This window comes from Herpailurus yagouaroundi, unplaced genomic scaffold (assembly GCF_014898765.1).
Source record: "Herpailurus yagouaroundi ecotype Mexico unplaced genomic scaffold, PumYag 186, whole genome shotgun sequence".
Classification (NCBI taxonomy): Eukaryota; Metazoa; Chordata; class Mammalia; order Carnivora; family Felidae; genus Herpailurus; species Herpailurus yagouaroundi.
In genome coordinates this window covers 46,711,218-46,729,624 of record NW_024412417.1, presented here as the reverse complement: position 1 = coordinate 46,729,624, position 18,407 = coordinate 46,711,218, and the positions used below count along the sequence as shown (strand labels likewise).

General features: G+C 55.4%; 1 protein-coding gene and 1 long non-coding RNA gene across 2 annotated transcripts in view; one reads left to right on the top strand and one right to left on the bottom strand.

Moving 5' to 3' along the window:
- Positions 1-8,009: 8,009 nt before the first annotated feature.
- On the bottom strand, positions 8,010-9,538 carry LOC121043240 (uncharacterized). Its single transcript, XR_005796756.1, has 2 exons — positions 9,336-9,538; positions 8,010-8,470 (listed from the first exon to the last, which is right to left on the bottom strand). It is a non-coding gene; the product is annotated as an uncharacterized LOC121043240 (long non-coding RNA).
- Positions 9,539-9,615: 77 nt separating this feature from the next.
- LOC121043091 (maestro heat-like repeat family member 5) overlaps positions 9,616-18,407 on the top strand; it is a 61,920-nt gene continuing 53,128 nt past the window's right edge. Inside the window, 1 exon segment of the mRNA XM_040494623.1 lies at positions 9,616-9,770. Within this exon segment, the coding sequence (XP_040350557.1) occupies positions 9,637-9,770 (134 nt within the window). The 5' untranslated portion in view covers positions 9,616-9,636.

Genomic DNA, 18,407 nt, shown 5'->3' with positions numbered 1-18,407 from the left:
CGCAGTCAGGAATTTGAAGAGCATTAGTGGTTGAGTTTATCCCCAGCTCGGCTCAGCTGTATGGGTGCAGGCGGGGCGGGGGCGGGGAGTTGGGGGTTTGCCAGGCTGGTACAATAAAACAACAGAGGGCCCAGGGAAGGGGGTGTGTGTGCGGGTGTGACAATCACGGCAGAGCTGGATGAGCAGCTCTGGAAGGGAGGGAGGGAGGCAGGGCAGGTGGGAGGAGGAAGAATGTGCTGGAAACAGTGGACAGCGGCTCGCCCCTCAGCTCCCGAGATTCCCAGGAAGGGGGTCAGGGCCAGGCTGCAGTTTGGATGCTGGCAAGGCCAAGGGCATGACCAGGGCAAAGGTGGGTGTGGGGGAAAGGGGACAAGTGCTCGAGGGGAGTCTGGGGAACCGAGAGGCCAGGGTGAGGGAAGGAATCACCAAAGCGATGGCCACAGAGATGGAGAGAGGGTCAGGGCCGGAGTCCAGAATTCAAGGGGGCAGATGACTGCCCTCTCTAGTAGGGGTAGGAGGTGTGTACACCTGAGGAGTGGGGGTCCAGCACTGGGGTTTTAAGAAGGTAGTGGGGGGGGGCAGAGAATGATCTGGAAGAGGCCCTGAAGAGTGAGGAGAACCCTGGCCCACCTCCAGGCTCAGGGGTCCAAGGGTGGCAGGACCCCTGGGAGGGCTGCAGGGCAGTGGTCCTAGAGGAAGAAGGGGCTGTTAAGGGTGAGGTCAGTGCCCCCACTCTGGCCCTGTCCTTCTGTGTGACCTTGGCAGAGCCCCCACCCAGGAAGAGGGGGGTGGGATGGCTGCTTCCTCTCCCACGTTCTCAGAGCCCCAAATGCCAGGGACACCCCTTCTCTTCCAACCTTCCCCCCGCCATGTGACTCACCTGGAGGAGCTACAGGAGGAGGGGCCAGACCAGCAGGGCTGGGGTCCCCGGAATGAGGGGAAGCCATGCCCGCAACCTGGGGGTCAGGCTCGTTTACCTGGCTGCCCAGGACACCAGGGGAGGGGCCTTCTGAGGGGGAGAGAACCTTGCATTTAAAGGGGCCACACCTGAAAGTGGGCTGGGGCTAGGAGGGAGAAGGGTCAAGGAGGGTTGGCGGCCCCCTCCCCCTACACCCCTGCGGCTCACCCCTTCCTGTTCAGGAACAATCCGACCCCACCCTGGCACTCAGACACCTCTCAGCCCCTCCCAACCAACCCACCCGGCTCAGGGCCCCCACGCCCCTTCTACCCCTGTTGCACAGCGCAGCCTGCTGTCCACGGCCCCCACCCTGCATGCTCACGGGGCCACAGAGGCCGTGATCCAGCCGGGACGAGCCTGGCCAGCCTGCAGGCAGCCCGCGAGTATTCCCAGGGTCCAAGGGCTTGTGGATCAGTGGCAGCTCCAGCATCCCCCCTGAAATGGGTCCAACCAGGCCCCTGGCCTCAAGGGACCTGATGAGTTCAAGTTCCCTCAAAATGGACCCAAGCACCGGTAGGGGAGTGGGGACATGAGCCATCATAGGGCAGGTAGCCCGTGACACGTGCATGGCGTATGCGGAGGGCCTCGGGCCTGCCTCACAGCCCCCTCCCCCCCCCCCCGCTCTTGGAAGGTTCACCCTGGGGATGTGTCACCCCCAGCGCTGAGGCCGTTCTCAGGGAGACCGGAAAGCGCCAGACCCCCAGCCTCAGACTGTTACGTGAGCAGGAAATGAACTCCGTCAGCACCGAATGTTGCACGTGCCGAGGCCCGTGTGTCATAATGCTCAGCCCACTGTTGGGAGAGCACAGCGACAGGGGGAGGAAAGGGAGCCTTCTGGAAACCTGGCCCCTTGGCCACTCTCAGGTTCACTCCTGCATCTCCATACCTCCGCACCACCCTCCTCTACAATGCAAACCCATCCTTCAGGCCCTCGCTCACGCTGCCTCCTCCGGGAAGTCCTCTCTGCCTGTTCCATACGCCTCAGAGCCCCCCAAGGCCCGGCTGGCCCTCCCTCTGGAAGTCACCAGGGACTCTCCCTTCCTTGCTTAGAGACCTTGGGTCCAGCGCCACCCTCCGGCCCAGGAAGGTGCATGAGTGAGAGGTTGGGGAGGCCACGGTCGCCTCGGCGAGCGCCTGTTCCGTCTCATCGCCTCCTGGGAGCCCCCCCCCCCCCCCCCGCCAGCGGGCCTGGACACCTCCTCTGGCCCAGAGCCCTGGCGAGGTCAGCCCAGCCCCAGGGGGAGGGCCTTGAGCCCCCCTCCCCCAAATGAACTGTACCTCACTGGTTGCCACCACTCTCAGAAAAACAGCTGAGGAGGGGGCAGGGCGGGGACGGGGTTCAGGAGCGGAAGCCGGCCTCGCTCACCGCAGGCTGGGCCAACCACATTACCTCCCTGGGCCTCAGTTTCCCCATCTGTAAGACGGCTGAAACCGCCTGCCTGCACGTCAGTGAAGAGTTAGGGTGCGGCACAGGAGGGGGTATAATGTGGCAAAGCGGGAACGCGACTGGTCACAAAGAACTGCCCCCTCCCTGAGGACCGGCTTCCTGACCGCCTCGTGACAGGATCGTGGGGTTGAAGCACCTCCAGTCTGTCAGCCGACGGGACTGAGGCTGGAACCCTCTCCAGATCTTTCCTGCAAGCCCTCGTGTGCGTGTGCCACTCACTAACGTAAAATGACAGAAGTGCCCGTACTCCTCCAGCCGGCAGGAGTCGGAATCACGCAGTTCCGCCCCGGGCACCCTCCAGTGTGGGCCCAGAGCACAGCCGTCCCCCCCGACGGTGGCTCAGTGCCAGGACGCCCCATCGCGTGTTTCCGGGGTCTAGGCCCTGAGTGCCCCTGCGGGGTCCTGAGGAGCAGCGACCGGGTGCCCGGTCGGCCCCCACATGGCACAGTACCCTCCTGGGGCACACCCTGCCTCCCCCCCGCCAGCGCCTCCTGAGCCCCCCGCCAGGCCAGGCCCCGCTGGACAGGGCGGCTGAGGGCCTGGCGCTCACGGCCCCCGTGGGGCAGGAGCACAGCCGGTCGTAGGCCTCCGAGTCCGCGCTGGGCGAGTGGGTGCCCGGACGTCGCTCGACAGGTCACGTTTCCCATCATCCTGTGCTCCAGCCACTGGGGCCGCTGAACGCCGGCTCTCGGGGCAGACGGCGGCTCTGGCTGGCGGCTCAGCCATCCGTCTCACGGGGTTAGTACAGGAGAAACAAGTACCGTTGCTGCTGACGTTCTCATTGTGCGGACCTTCACGGGGCGCCTCTGTGGGCCAGGACCCCACGGTGTACTAGTCAGGGTGACATGTGAGCCGTGGTAACAAAGAGCCCCCGACACAGCAGTTTCGATGAGACGGAGCGTCGTGTCCCAGGCCTGCAGACAGCTCAGCTCCACAGGGCGCCCCCCACCCCCGCGGCTCCCCCTGGCCGTGGCTGCGCCCCCTCGGTGGTGTCCCTGGGAGGGACGTCACGCCCCATCGTGTCCCAGCCGGGGGAGAGGGTGAGGGGCAGTCCAGGGCTCCAGCCTCCTTGTGAGAACAGGAGGGGAAACTGCCCTCGGTTCTCTCATTCCAGGGTGAGACTTAGTCACGCGGCCCCTCCTGGCCGCAGGAGAGGCTGGGAAATGTCGTCCTCACCTGAGCCGTCAGGTGCCAGCATCTGGAGTGACAGCGTCCAGTTTGCCACAATAATTAAGACAAGACCGGGTGTGTCTTAGCTGGGGCTTCCCAGAAGCACCCTGTATTCCTTCCGAGGCCCATTCTAACCAGTTGCCCCCAGACAGTGTCACTGGGACGGAATCAACGTGTCCTCAGAGCCGCGCTCCCTCCAAAGGCTCCAGGAGAGAATCTGTTCCTCGCCTCTCCCAGCTTTGCGGGGGGGGGGGGGGGGGGGGGGGGCTCTGGCATTCCCTGTTTGTGGCCACGTCACCCCAACCTCTGCTCTGTGGCCCCGCGGCTTCCTCTTCTTTCTGTGTATCTCAACTCCCTCTGCCTCTCTCTTAGAAGGATTCGTGCGATTGCACTTAGGGACCACCCAGAAAATCTGGGATAATCTCCCCATCTGAAGATCTCTAACTGGATCACAGCCACAGAGCCCTGTTCTGCTGTATAAGATAACAGTTTCCGGTTCCAGGGATTTGAGCGCTGACATCTTTGGGGAAGGGGTGGGGGGTGTTATTCAGCCTGCCACTGGACGTTAAGGCAAATGATTTGAGGACGCGAGGTCACTTGAGACGCAATCCCAGGGCACACTGGAGGGGATGGGAGGAGGCTGATCGGGCGTGTTATCAGGCAGGTGGTTCTCTCGGGGAGCCGCCAAGGCTCGATCCCACCGGCTGATGACCTGGCACCTGCAGCCAGTGGCCACGGAGCCCCTCAAAGAAGATAGGCTGGGACTGACACACAGAAATAGTGAGTGCCCAGGTGATGTGGGAGGGGAACAGTCATCTGCAGTCCTCGCCTTCAGGAAGCTTGCAGTCTAGTTGGAGAGATAGATAAAAGACACGGTAAGTCAATAAATAGAGAGGATTATCAATTATGATAAGGCTAGAGAAGGAAATTGTCAGGGAGCTGGGGCGGGGGCAGGAGGTGTGGGGACACCCTGTGTACTATTCTGTGGACAGAGAGAGTCTCTTGGGGGAAATAACATTGAAGCTGAGGGTAAGGGCAGTATAGCACGTGAAGGGAGAGGAAAGAGAGTCTGAGAAACCCTTTGCCTAGGCAAAGGCCCTGTGGCAGGAAAGACACAATGTTTGAGGAACAAGAAATAGTCCAGGAGGCCATGGGGCTGGTGAGCCGTGAGCTCACCAGAGAAGGGAGAGAACCAAGGAGACTGGCAAGACCAATAGGGACTCTCAGTCCCTTCTCCAGCGGAGAGTCACGGCCCACATGTTCCTTGCCCCACCACCTGGACCACCTCCCTTCTCAGCAGACCCCCCCCCCCAACTGCTGTCTCCCCATCACTAGAGATGGAGATGCCCGCCTCCTTGAGGAGGGGCCGGCCAGGGGGCCAGGCAGAGAGAGCAGCACGTCGGGAGAGGCCCGGGGTGGGGAGAGCCGAGGGGGAGGGGCGAGCAGGCCTTGCTGACCTGCCCGGTGTGGCTCGAACCCCCACATAATCCCCTCTTGTCTCCGCCACTGCCTCTGAGTTATTTTTAAAATCTCATTTTCAGAAAGTGGAGGAGAAAACCCTTCTCTGTTTTTTTCTGTGGAAGATTCAGAGAGGAGTCTGGAAAGAGGAACGGACCCTGGAGGACTGGGGGGGGGGGTGTCCTGGGTCGTGCACCCACAGGGACCCAGGGTGTCTGCGGACCCTGGGCTGGCTCCGTCACATGCGCCAGAGACAGGGAGCAGGACCCCTCCTGGGGCAGCCTCCACCAAGCACATTTGGCGCTTTCACCCATGTGATGGGCACCTATCCCGGGCTGGAGCTCGGCAGGGACACAGGGTCCCTGGGGACCCTCCTGGGGCAGAGGGTCCAGCGAGAGACCATGGCTAGGAACCCACAGGGGGATCCCCAGGACTAGGAGGCTGGGGAGAGACACGAGCCTGTCCAGGGCCATCAGCAAAAGGCGTTGGGAGCAGTGACAGGTGATGGGGGACAGGAAGGGTCCCAGCAGGCGGAGGGCTGCATGTGTGGGCAGAGCAGAGTGGGCCTGGTGTGGTGGCAGCACCGACTGACCCCAGGGACCAGGGTCCACAGGGGCCTTTGGGCGGGTCCTCTCACTGGCACCCACAGGAGGCTCAGCGAGGGGGTAACTCCCTGATCCAAGAAATGCTGGGGCCAGAATTGGACGCACAGGGTCCAAGGCCCAGAGGAAGGGAAGCCTGGAGTCCCAGCCTGCACTTGAGGCCATTGGAGGCCGGGCTCGCTGGGCTGCGTGGGTTTAAACATCATGGGAGGAGTTCCAAGGCTCAGATGGGGCCATTATGCTCCTGGGGGAGGGTCCTCTGGAGAGAAACTTGTCTGCCTGGCACCTTCTGTCAACACCCCCGCCTCGCAGAGGGGCCCAGCATGAGCTGGCACTCCAAGAGTTGATGTTGAAGCAACCTGAGCAGGGAGGATGAATGCTATGGGAGCCCAGGGAAAGCAGGGGTGGCCTCACAGAGGAGGTGACCTGGGCTGGGGTCTCTGAGGGCAAATAGGAGAGCGCAAGGAGTTTCTTTAGGAAAGCAGGTGTGTGGTGGGGAGGGATTGGGCGTTAAAGAAAAACAAATATTCATGACACTTGTTGAAGACCCTGATTTATTCTAGGGAGCACTATCACAGCAGGTGCAGGGACCCGGGCGCTGGGGTTGCGCGTGGGAGGGGAAGACTGTCTCCATCAGAATGAAGCAGGGGCCGTGGGACGTCCAGGCACCAGCGGCTACGGGTCGGCGGATGGACAGGAGGAGACGTCCGGGGCGGAGGCGTTCAGGCTGAACCCACCTGCCAGGATTCTTGCTGAAGCCAGGCCAGGTGGTCAGACCTCCACTGGAGAGGTGGGGGTGGGGGGCAGGATGAGGAAACCGGTCAGATGTGGAGGGCGGCCAGATGTCGGCAGCGGAGGATGGGGGCTCCCTGCTGAAACTGGAGGGCGCAGGAGGGCGCAGATGGGCCCGGGAGAAGGTTCTGGAGCCTGATCAAGCAGAGAATCTTGTCAAGGGCATTCCAGGGGCCAGGGGAGGGCACTGCACAAAGCCTCAGAGGCGGACCTGGCTGCAGCTGGGAGCAGGGAGGAGGTGGGAGGAGGGGCCTGGGTAGCAGAGCAGGGGCTGGGCTGCTGGCCCCGGGTGGGCCCCAGCAGAAGTGGAGCTGGAGGGAGCCTGTGCAGGGGCGTGGGGGTGGGAGAGAGCAGGCGCTCTCCCACAGCTGCCGGGCCCCCGGTGGGTAGCACCCGTAGGTTGCCCAGCCGCCTGGAATGCCACGGTCCCCTCCCCAGACGCCTTCTGGGCTGGGAGAGCTGCGGGGACGCTGCCTGAGGCCTGCCTGGGCCCGCAGCGCCACCTGCCGGCCGCGTGGGGAGGCACAGGCGGGCGCCTCTTGGGGCCTGCTCCGTACTGTCCACAGGCCTCATCCGCACCCCCAGCTGGAGCTCCGTGGGAGGGGCGGGGCCCGTGGTTGAACTCGGCTCCACCACTGCCTGCTGGGTGACCTCCAGCCAGGTTCTCACCCTCTCTGAGCTTCATCCCAATCCGGGGGTGTGAGCACGCCCAGCTATGAAGAGCAGGCAGCAGGCTGGGAGCCCACACCCAGCCACGGCGCTGCTCCCTAATTCCTGGCAGGTTCCAGGGGACACAGGCACGTGGCCCGGCCCAGCCAGCGGCACTGGACCCCTGACATCTTGCCTTATTCACGGTGAGGGGTGAGGGGAGACGGACAAGGGTCAGATCTCAGCAGGTGACCCTCCCTGTGTCCCCTGGGCCGAGGTCCAGCCAAAGAGGCTCACCTTCTGCCATCTGCCCTGATGTGACGCTTGAATTCCCCAGACATCCAGCCTCCCCCAAACCCTGCAGAGGCAGGAGTGCGCGACCTCTGAAGCAGCTCCTTCAGCTTACCTGGGCCAGACTTGCCGGAAAGTTCTCCCTCGGAAACGAGTTTGCAGAAAACCTGCCTCAGCAGGTGGGCCGGGGGCAACTTAGTCTACAGTGTCGCAGGAACCCAAAAGGCCCATTGGGGCCTTGGGAAGGTCAAGGCCAGAACCTGCAAAGCCCCCAGGGCTCGTACCCTCCTCTGTCCCTTCCCTTCTGCCAGGACCCCTGAGCGGGGGATGGGCGGCCCTAAGGGGGCCCCACTCCCAGCCCCGAGGTCTCACTCTCGGCCCCAATTCCAAGTTCCCGAGTGGAGGGGAGACTGGTCGGGCCATCCTGCCCAATCAGCCTGGCAAATATCTAAAAAGGAGCTCTCTAAAGGGCTCTGCCCGTGGCTTCGTTGGTGTCCGTGGAGAAAGTATCTCCCCACCCCGTGGCTGATGGTGGCAGTGTTCACGGAGTCGCTCAGGTGCTTGGTGGCTCGCAGTAGCTAGACCCGTAGCTGTAAATCACCCCTAGGGCACAGTGAGATCTGGTCCAGTGACCAAGAAGTGATGAGTTTGGGGTATTTATTACCTGTTGTTCATAAAATGCATTTAATTGTGAGCTGCTGTGGCTGTATTCAACAACCAACTCTCGAAATTGCTGCGTATTTAGGAACAGTCATGCAAGCCGTTTTGGGGGTGGCTGGGGCACATCCCCGGCCAAGGCCACCAGCCACAAAGGTGCCCGGGACACAGCCCCGGGGCCTGTGGAGGACAATTCTCCCAGACGGGGCTCTTACAAACACCCAGTCTGGCAGCTTCGCACAATCGGGCTCAGCAGGGCCCCTCGGTCACGAAGGAGTTTACGGGCCTGGTTCTCAGCGGTCCGCTTCAGGGTGCTGGAGGGGAGGAACTCGAGCTCAGGGCTCCAGGTAAACCCGGATACGTGCCGACCTTTTCCATTTCAGAGCGACCCGAGGCGCAGCTTCCTGTCTGGGCCTCGGAGGGAACCCCAGCTCCCAGCTCCTGGGCCTGCGGGAAGGTTTAAGGCTCCAGGTGACATAGTCAGAAGGGTGCCGGGGACCCGGTGAGGCCCCGATAAACATAGCACGCTCCCTCCTCACCTGGCCCCTGCCGGCCAGTTTCCTCCCTCCACCTGGTGGGGACCGAAACACCCGGCCCACAGGACCCCAGTTAGACCTGGGGATGCCGCCCCCAAAGCCCAGCCTCCGTGCCGCGGGGGCACCTGTCCCGCACCAGGCACCTCTCACGGAAAAGCAGTCTGAACGTCAGAACCAGCTGGAGGAGGGTGGGCATTGTCGCCCTGTTTGAAAGCAGTCACGGCCTCAGAGAAGTCATCCAGCCGGCAGTACCAGAGCTGGGGTTTGAACCCCAGGGGCCAGTGCTGAGGCCCCCGTGGCCTCAGGGGTGAGCCCTGGCTGGCTGTCGTCTCTGAGACTCCCCAGCAGGGCCCTGGTCCCGGGGACAGACTGCTCCCAGAACGCAGGGGCTGAGTGCACAGTGTGGCTTCAAGGACCCCTTGAGGGAGATGGTTATGGGGGTGCAGGTCGCTGGCCCAGCAGCAGGTCCTGGCCCACAAGAGCCCCTTACCCCTGCAGCGTCCTGGCTCTTAGCCCTCCACTCACCAGCCCCACCCGCAGGGCCTCCAACAGCCGGATATGGTGACGAGGGGCCATGCTGGGTGTCCCCGGCCAGCCTTCTGGACCACGCTTGCCCTGCAGCCTTGCGACTGGACTGTGGCCCAGTGCGATGGGCGGTCATGAAGAACCCTAATCCTGCCACGTCTCCCCAGTGCAGAGCATGGGTGACTTATCTATTGCTGTGCAACTAATGACCCCAAAACTCAGGGGCTTACAACACACATTCACTATCTCACCAGTGTCTCGGGTCAGGAATCCAGGATTAGCTGGGTCTTCGGTCTCAGGGTTCCTCACAAGCCAAGGTGTCAGCCGGGGTGGGGTCCGTGGATCTTACAGGGGACAGTTCAGGACCAGAGACAGGAGGGCTGAGCCCAGGGCCACGCCAGGGGCACAGGTGCACACACATGCGCGTGCCGTGCCCAAGCGCTGGCCCTGGGAAAGTGCCTTGAGCGCTAGAGCCATTGTGACCTCAGGGGTGAGGTCAGGCCTGGCTGGGGTGGGGAGGGGGTACCCAGAGATAAGGCTGCCCCACTGGGCATGAGGACAGAGCTGGAAGCTGGGGCCTGTGGGTTCTCCGGACCACACCCCAACACGGACAAGCAGAATTCGGAACAGTCACGCAGCCACGCCTCGGCCGATAGGATGTCGTCAGCCGTGTCCCAGAACCCCAGGTCAACGCAGCACCAGTCTGGGACATGTCCCCCCAGGAGGGGACATGTCCCCAGAAGGGACACCCTATGTCCTGCTTCCCCGCAGGTGCCCCGGCCCCTCCATCTTTCGGGACAGTGCCTCCCTGCGGGGCAGCAAGGGGCACCCTGGGGGGCATCTGGCGCCGAGCCCCAGGCCTTGAGCCAAGAAAAGAGGGGTCCCTGCAGCCAGGAGCAGCCGGGGAGAGGGTAGGATTGGGACCGAGCCCCCCCCCCCCCCCCCGGCCCCGACTTAGTTGAGGGGAGGATGGGGGGGGGATATTGGATCCAAGTGCTGGCTTTGCCTTCGCCCTGCGGGGTGGTGGTTGACAGCTTGTGGGGACCAGAGGTGTGGCTGGAAGCGTGTCACTGTCCCCGTCCACACATGCCTACTGCATGAGTGAACGCAGGGACCGACGGACTGTCCGCCTGCTTCCCTGAGCCTCGGCTTCTTACCCACACAGCGGACGGTGGTACAATGGCCAGCGTCCCGGCCAAGACAAGGCGCGTCCTAGGGAAGGCTCCTCCCGGCCTCCAGGCGGGTGCTCCGGGGCGGCTCCACCTCCCGTGCCCGGGGCCCGGCGGGCTCCCTCCCCGGCCTCCCCAGACCCCGGGGTGCCCGCCTTGGGGGCCCTGGGCGCCCAGACCATCCCTGGGCGGGTTCCCGAGCAGGAGTCCTGCGTGCGATGCCCGTGGTGGGGAGCTGTTCCAGAAGGAGCAGCTTTGTGCTTGTTTGGAACTCACTTATTTTTGTGTGCCCGCAGTCGTTTCCACGTGTGTGTTGTCAGGCCTGTCTTCTCCTCTGCCGCATCTTGGATCACTTCTAAGGCGAGAAAACACTCCCCTCTGCAGCTGTTTGCCTGACTACACTTCTGTCGCCTTCTGTATTTAAAAATATATTCCACTTTGGCCGTCACCGGGCGAGGATGCCGTTTCAGGGCAAGATACGGGCCAAGTGCTTGTGGGTGACACCGAGCCGTCCGGGTGCGGAGGGGCGCCGGGGACTCCAGCCCTTCGTGAGGCGCCCCCAGAGGTGGCACCAGCCGGCCTCGGTCTGAAAGACCGCACTTTCTGGGAGTGGCAGGGAAGCGGCTGGTTTTCTGGCCGGTGGTAGGAAGAAGGGGTCGTCCAGGAAGGTTCAAGTGTGCGCTGAGCTCTGCTGGCCACGGTCCCCAGGCTGCAGGCTTCAGGCTCGGGCTGGGTCTGAACCAGTGTCGTTCTGCAGAGGCTGCGTGTGCGGGGACAGGTCACTGAACCTCTCTGTGTCTCGGCACCTCGTGGGGTTGGCATAGGCGGACGGCACGGACGTGATGGGGGTGGGGGGGCGGAGGGGCGGAGGTGAGGTGAGGTGACCAGGTGCAGCGGGGCGGGTGGCCGTCCCCCCAGAATGTCTCACTTATCCACCACTCAGTCCTTCGGCTACCCCACACCCTTGCACCAGGCACCTGTCGGACACCTGCACCCCAGCGGTCTCCCTGTCCCCAGCCGGCACGGCACCCGGCTTCCTGTCCGCCCGTCGCCTCTCCCCCAGGACACAAGCTCTCCAAGGGAAGGGGTTTCCGTGTGTCCTGTTCAGACCAACCCCCAGGCCCTGCAGCATCTCCTGGTATGCAGTAAGCACGTAATAAATCCTCCCTGAAGGAACGAGGCCGCCCCCGGGGAGGGCTCAGGAACCATGAAGGTGGCCAGCCACTGCAGGCCGAGGGCCTCACCCCGTCTCTGTCCCCGGCACCTCGGAAAATGCTTTCATCCTGAGGATGGGCTGGCTGCATCCCGTGTCACCCACACTCCGACATGCAGAAATGCAACATCTCTGGCAGCCCCAGGAGTGTCCCCTGCGTGGCCACCTGGCTCCCAGAGGCAGATGGCGGGGCGGGGGCATGGCTATGGGGTGGAGTGACCATGAATGCCCTCTAGGAAGGCGGCTGGAGGAGGCCGGGCTGCCGGGAACAGCCCCAGGAGGACGAGAGGAGGAGGAAGCCGCTGTGTGGGGAAGGCCCTCCTGGCAGCCCACCCTCGGACTCAGCCTCTCATTCATTCGTTCAGTGGACCTTCAAGGACAGCCTTCCCTGGGACGTGCTGGGGACCCAAGAACGGCCAGCACGTCCCCAGGGACACTGGGGAAGGAGAAGGGCCAGGGGCTAGTCAGCAGTAAGGGAGGCACCCCCACCCCAGGATGCTCTCCACAAGCCAAGAAGGCTGAAGGGGGGCATCTGTGCCTTGCTCTGAAGGGGACAGGAGAGAGGAGGAGGAGGAAGGAGGCAGGAAGGACGCATGCTCCGGGCAATGGGCCCAGGGTCCTGGGGAGCTGGGGGCTGTCACAGGGCTTCTCCAGAAATCGGGATGGGCCTGACCACAAATGTTACTGGGAACCTGTTGAGGTACCAGACCCTGCTCCCACGCGTTAAGGGATAGACTTGGAGACAAGACGTAAAGATCCCTGCCCTGGTGGCTACATTCCCGTGGGGGAAACAGTCAATACACCACCCGTGTAATACAGTAAATTATATAATGTTACAAGGTTAAAAGTGACGTGGAAGAAAGTTGAGAGGGTAGGGGGTAGAGAGGGCAGGGCGAGGGGTACGTTGCAATTTTAAATAAGTTCATCAAGGAGGTAACAACTGAGCTGGGACTCAAGGGAGGTGAGAAACTGACCCAAGCAGCTAGCTATCTGGAGGAAGGATGTTCCCCAGCCTGAAGGGACGGCCAGTGTAAAGGTCCTGGGGTAGAAACGTGCCTGGTGGTTTAAGGAGCAGCGGGAGCTCACTGTGACCGGGGTGGAGTAAAGCAGAAAGAAATGAGATGGGAGAGGGGGGCGAAATCATTTTTGTTCTTGGAGATCTTGCTTTCTTTTTTATTGCGCTATAATTCATGCACAGTAAGATTCACCGTCCTCAGTGGGTCGCTTTGCAAGTTTTGACAAAGTCACACAGACGTGAAACCACCACCACAAGCAAGAGAGGAAACAGCTTTATCTCCCCCGAATCCACCATGCCCCTTAGGCAGTCAAGCGTCCTCCAGCTTCCCATCCCCGGAAACCACTAAGCTGTTTTCTGTTGAGTTGGACCTTCTTCAGGAAGTCATAAGGGGACAATACAGTGCGCAGCCCTCAGGGGCCGGTCCCTGTCACATGGCATGACGCAGGCAAGAGCCACCCGTGTTGTTTTTCCGCACTGCATTCCTTTTTATGGCTGGTGAGTTTTTCCGCGGATGTAATACAGTTTCTTTAGGCAGTCACCAGGCAGAGGACGTGCATTTTTTCTGGCTGGGGCTATGACAGGTAGCGCCGTGAGAAACACTCGTGTACAGCTTCTGTGGGAAAGGGAGTTGTTATTTTGTCGGAGTGAATGCCTAGGAGTGGGGCAGCAGAGTGCGCGGGGAACCTCCTAAGAAAACACCAAGCCCCTCTCTCCACACGGCCGTGCAGTTTTGTGTCCTCACCAGCACTGCACGAAAGGGGCCAGTTACCCCCCAACCTCACCAGCACTTGGTATTTTCAGGCCTTTCTCCCCCAATCTTAGCCACTCGAGTAGACGTGTAGCAATATTCCCCTTGGACTTGTTTCCCTCATGAGGAATGACGTCGAGCACCTGTCATGTGGATCTCCTTGGGTGGGGTGTCTATTCAGATCTTTTGTCTGTATTTCATCAGATGGCTTGCGCTGGGGTTTGAGTTTCTGTTTCGTGAGTGATGTGTATGTAGCCCGGATATGGATCTTTATCGGATACGTGATTTGCAAATATTCCCCCCAAATCCACGGCTTCTCTTTTCTGTTTTTTCTAGATGTCTTTCAAAACGCAGAAGTTCTTACTTTGGACGACATCCAATTTAACGTTCATTTTTTTTTTTTTTCTTCTATGGATGGTGCTTTTGGAGGCACACCCAAGAAATCTTTGCCTAGCCCAAGATCACAAAGCTTTTCTCCTGTATTTTCTGCTAGAAGTTTGGAACTCTGGGTTTTACTTTCAGGTCTACGATCTAGAGTTCATTTTCGTACACAGTGTGAAGTATAGGGTGGGGCCCATTTTTTGCATGTGTATGTCCAATCATTGCACACCATGTGTCGAATACACTTCTTAACTGAATTACTTTTGCGCCTTTATCAAAAATCAGTTGGCTTTGTACGCGTGAGTCTTTTTCTGGCCTCTGTTTTGCATTGACTATTTAGATAAATTTAGACAAAATTGCATCTTCACGGTATTGAGTCTGCTTTTTGGGGTTCTTTTTAATGTTTTTATTTATTTTTGAGACAGAGAGAGACAGAGCATGAGCAGGGGAGGGGCAGAGAGAGGGGGAGACACAGAATCCGGAGCGGGCTCCAGGCTCTGAGCTGTCAGCACAGAGCCCGACGCGGGGCTCAAACCCATGAACCGCGAGATCATGACCTGAGCCAAAGTCAGTCGCTGGACTGACTGAGCCACCCAGGCGCACCCGCCCCCCCCCCCCATTGAGTCTTCTGATCCATGAAGATGGTGTATCTCTCCACTTATTAAAGTCTTCTTGATTTCTTCTATTGCTATTTTATCTTTTACAGCCCATAAACCTTGCAATTATTTGTTACCTAAATATCTCATGTCTTTAATGCTACTATATATGGTAACTTTTTCTTAACTTTATTTATTTACTTAGAGAGAGGGAGATAATGAGAATGAGCGGGGGAGGGACAGAAAGAGAGAGTGACAGAATTCCAAGTAGGCTCCACCCTGCCAGGGAAGAGCCCTATGAGGGGCTCGATCCCATGAACTGTGAGACCCTGACTTGAGCCAAGATCAAGAGTCAGACACTTAGCCAACTGAGCTACCTATACAGCACCTTTTTAATTTCAATTCCCAACTGCTTATTGCTAGTATAGAGAAATATGGCTGATTTTTGTACACTGAATTTATTTTTGCAAATTTCCTAAAGTCCCGGGTCAGTTTTGATAGTTTTTTTATAGAGTCTTTGGAATTTTGTAATTAGGTGATAACATCCTCTATATGTAGAGATCATTTGTTTCTTCCTCTGCAGTCTGTACACTCTTCATTTCTTTTCTTACCTGTTTGTATGGACTAAGCCCTCAGTACCCTGTCAAATAGAAGTGGTAAGAACAAACACCCTTTCCTCATTCCCAATTATGTGGGGAAAACATTCAGTCTTTCACCATTAAGTATGACATTAACTATAGGATTCGTGTAGGTATTCTTTATTGGGTTGAGGAAGTTCCTTTAATTCCTATTTTTATTGGGAATGGATGTTGAATTTTCTCAAACGCTTTCTCTGCTTCTGTTGAGATGATAATATGGTTTTCTCCTTTCATCTACCAATATTGGGAGTTACATTGATTTTCAAATGTTCAACAAGCTTTGCATGCCCAGGATAAGGCCCACTTGGTCATGGTAGACGAATGAGCGTGTCCATATATTTTGGATTCTTACGTGAAGAAAGTTTGCAGGGCCTTTATTCGGTTTGGGTATCGGGATATTAAGGCTCACCTCACTGAATGAGTTAAGAAGTAGTCTCTCATCTTTAATTTTCTGAAAGAGTTTTATAGTATTGGTATCATTTCTTCCCTAAATGCTTGGTAGAGTTTAAGAGTAAAGCCATCGGGCCTAAAGTTTTCCTTGTGGGAAAACGTTCAACTACAAATTCAATGTTTATAATAGATGGGCTATTTTGGTTATTTAGTTCTTCTTGATTGAGCTTTGGCATTTAGTCCTTTTACGACGAAGGAATTCATCCATTTCATCTGGGTTGTCAAATTTATTGGCATGAAGTCGTTCATAATATTCCCTCATTGTCCTTTTAATATCTGTAGGATCTTTAATGGCGTATCTGTTCTTAATCTTGATATTAATAATTTGTGTCTTCTTTCTTTTTGCCCTAATAAAGCCTGCTGGAGGTTTAGCAAATGTATTCACTCCTCTTTTCCAAGAGCCAGCTTTAGGTTTTACTGATTTTCTCTATTGCTTTTCTGTTTTCTACTTCATTGATTTCTGCTCTTTTATTATTTTCTTTCTTTGGGCTTAATCTTCCCTTTTTTTCCCTAGTTTTTTAGGTGGAAACTTAGGTCACTGATTTCAGACCCCTATTCTTCTCTAATACTATAAATTTTCATGATGTAAATTTCCCTCAAAGTACTGCTTTAGCTGCACCCCATGCATTTTTATATGTTGTGTTTTCACTTTCATTCAGTTCAAAGTAGTTTTTACTTTGTTTCAGTTTCTTCTTGACCTAAGCAGTATTTACAATTGTTACTTGGTTTCAAAATACTTGGGAATGTCCCATACATCTTTCTGCTATTGATTTCTAATTTAATTTTATTGTGGCCAAAGAGTATGCTTTGTTTGATCTGAATCCTTCTAAACTTATTGAGACTATTTTATGGCCCAGAATATGATCTATCTTGGTAGGTGTTCCACATGCACTCGAAAAGAATACTTGTTCTTCTGCTTTTAGATGGAGAGTTTTGTAAATGTCAATTAGATCACATTAGCTAAGAGTATTGTCCAACTCTTTTATATCTTTAATGATTTTCTGTCTTCTTGCTCTATCAATTATTGACAGAGGGGTGGTGAAATCTTCAACTATGATTCTACCATCCTTCAACTATTTCTCCTTTCAGTTCTATCTCTTTTGCTTTATGTATTTTGATGTTCTGTTATTAGGTGCATGAACAATTAAAATTGCCAAGTCATCTTGATGAACAACCCCTTTGTCATTATGAACTGATTCTTTTATTTTCTTTTTTTTTATTTGAGAGAGGGAGAGAGAGAGAGTGAGAGCGAGAGCTCATGTGCATGAGCAGGGTAGGGGCAGAGGGAGAGAGAGAATGTTAAGCAAGTTCCAAGCTCAGCATCCAGCCCAATGTAGGGCTGGATCCCATGACCTTAGAATCATGACCTGAGCTAAAATCAAGAGTCGGATGCTTAACCGACAGAGCCAGCCAGGTGCCCCTGAGGTGATTCCCTTTATCCATGGCTATATTATTATATACTTTAAAATATACTGTGTCTGATATTAATATAGCCACTCCAGTTTTATTCAGATTATTATTAGTGTGGTTTCTCTTTTTCCATCCTTTATTTTTCATTGATTTGTGTCTGTTATACTTCAAGTGTATTTCTTATAGGCAGCATATACTTGGGTCTTGATTTTTTATTCAACTTGACAGTCTCCACTATTTGATTTAGATATTTAAACCATTTGTATTTAATGTGATTATTGATATGATTTCATTTTAGTCTACTGTCTTGCAATTTGTTTTTGCTTTGTTTCTTCTCTTCTTTGCTCTATTTTTCCTCTTCTGCCTTCATTTGCATTAACTGAGTATTTTTTATGATTCCATTCTATGTCTTTTGTTGGCTTATTACTACATATATTTTGGTTTACTCTCTCTTTGATTTTTTAGTGATTGCTTTCGTGCTTATAGTTTACAATTTTACAATATCTCAGTCTACCTTTAAGTGATAATGTGCCACTCAGCGTATAAGAATCTTACAACATTTTATTTCCATTTCCCTCTCCTGGCCTTTATAGTATTGTTGACATATATTTTACTTCTACATTTGTTATAGGCCCCACAAGGCGTTATTATTTTTACTTTGAACTTGAACAATAAGAAATTACTCACTTACATATTTACCCTTTCCGCTTTTTTTTTTTTTTTTTTTTGGTCCATATTTCCATCTGGTATTATTTTCCTTCTGTCTGAAAGACATCCTCAAACATTTCTTATGGCACAGGTCTGCTAGTTATAAATTCTTTCAGTTTTAGTGCATATGATAAAGGCTTGGTTTTACCATCCGTTGTTAAAATGTTTTTCTCTGACTAGCTTGCCAGGTTTGTTTCTCTTAGTGCTTTGAAATGTTGTTCCAAACCAAAGATGTAAAGGATCTGTATGCTGAAAACTATAGAAAGCTTATGAAGGTAATTGAAGAAGATTTAAAGAAATGGAAAGACATTTCCCTGCTCATGGATTGGAAGAATAAATATTGTCAAAATGTCAATACTACCCAAAGCTATCTACACATTCAATGCAATCCCAATCAAAATTGCACCAGCATTCTTCTCGAAACTAGAACAAGCAATCCTAAAATTCATATGGAACCACAAAAGGCCCCGAATAGCCAAAGTAATTTTGAAGAAGAAGACCAAAGCAGGAGGCATCACAATCCCAGACTTTAGCCTCTACTACAAAGCTGTCATCATCAAGACAGCATGGTATTGGCACAAAAACAGACACATAGACCAATGGAATAGAATAGAAACCCCAGAACTAGACCCACAAACGTATGGCCAACTCATTTTTGACAAAGCAGGAAAGAACATCCAATGGAAAAAAGACAGTCTCTTTAACAAATGGTGCTGGGAGAACTGGACAGCAACATGCAGAAGGTTGAAACTAGACCACTTTCTCACACCATTCACAAAAATAAACTCAAAATGGATCAAGGACCTGAATGTGAGACAGGAAACCATCAAAACCCTAGAGGAGAAAGCAGGAAAAGACCTCTCTGACCTCAGCCGTAGCAATCTCTTACTCGACACATCCCCAAAGGCAAGGGAATTAAAAGCAAAAGTGAATTACTGGGACCTTATGAAGATAAAAAGCTTCTGCACAGCAAAGGAAACAACCAACAAAAC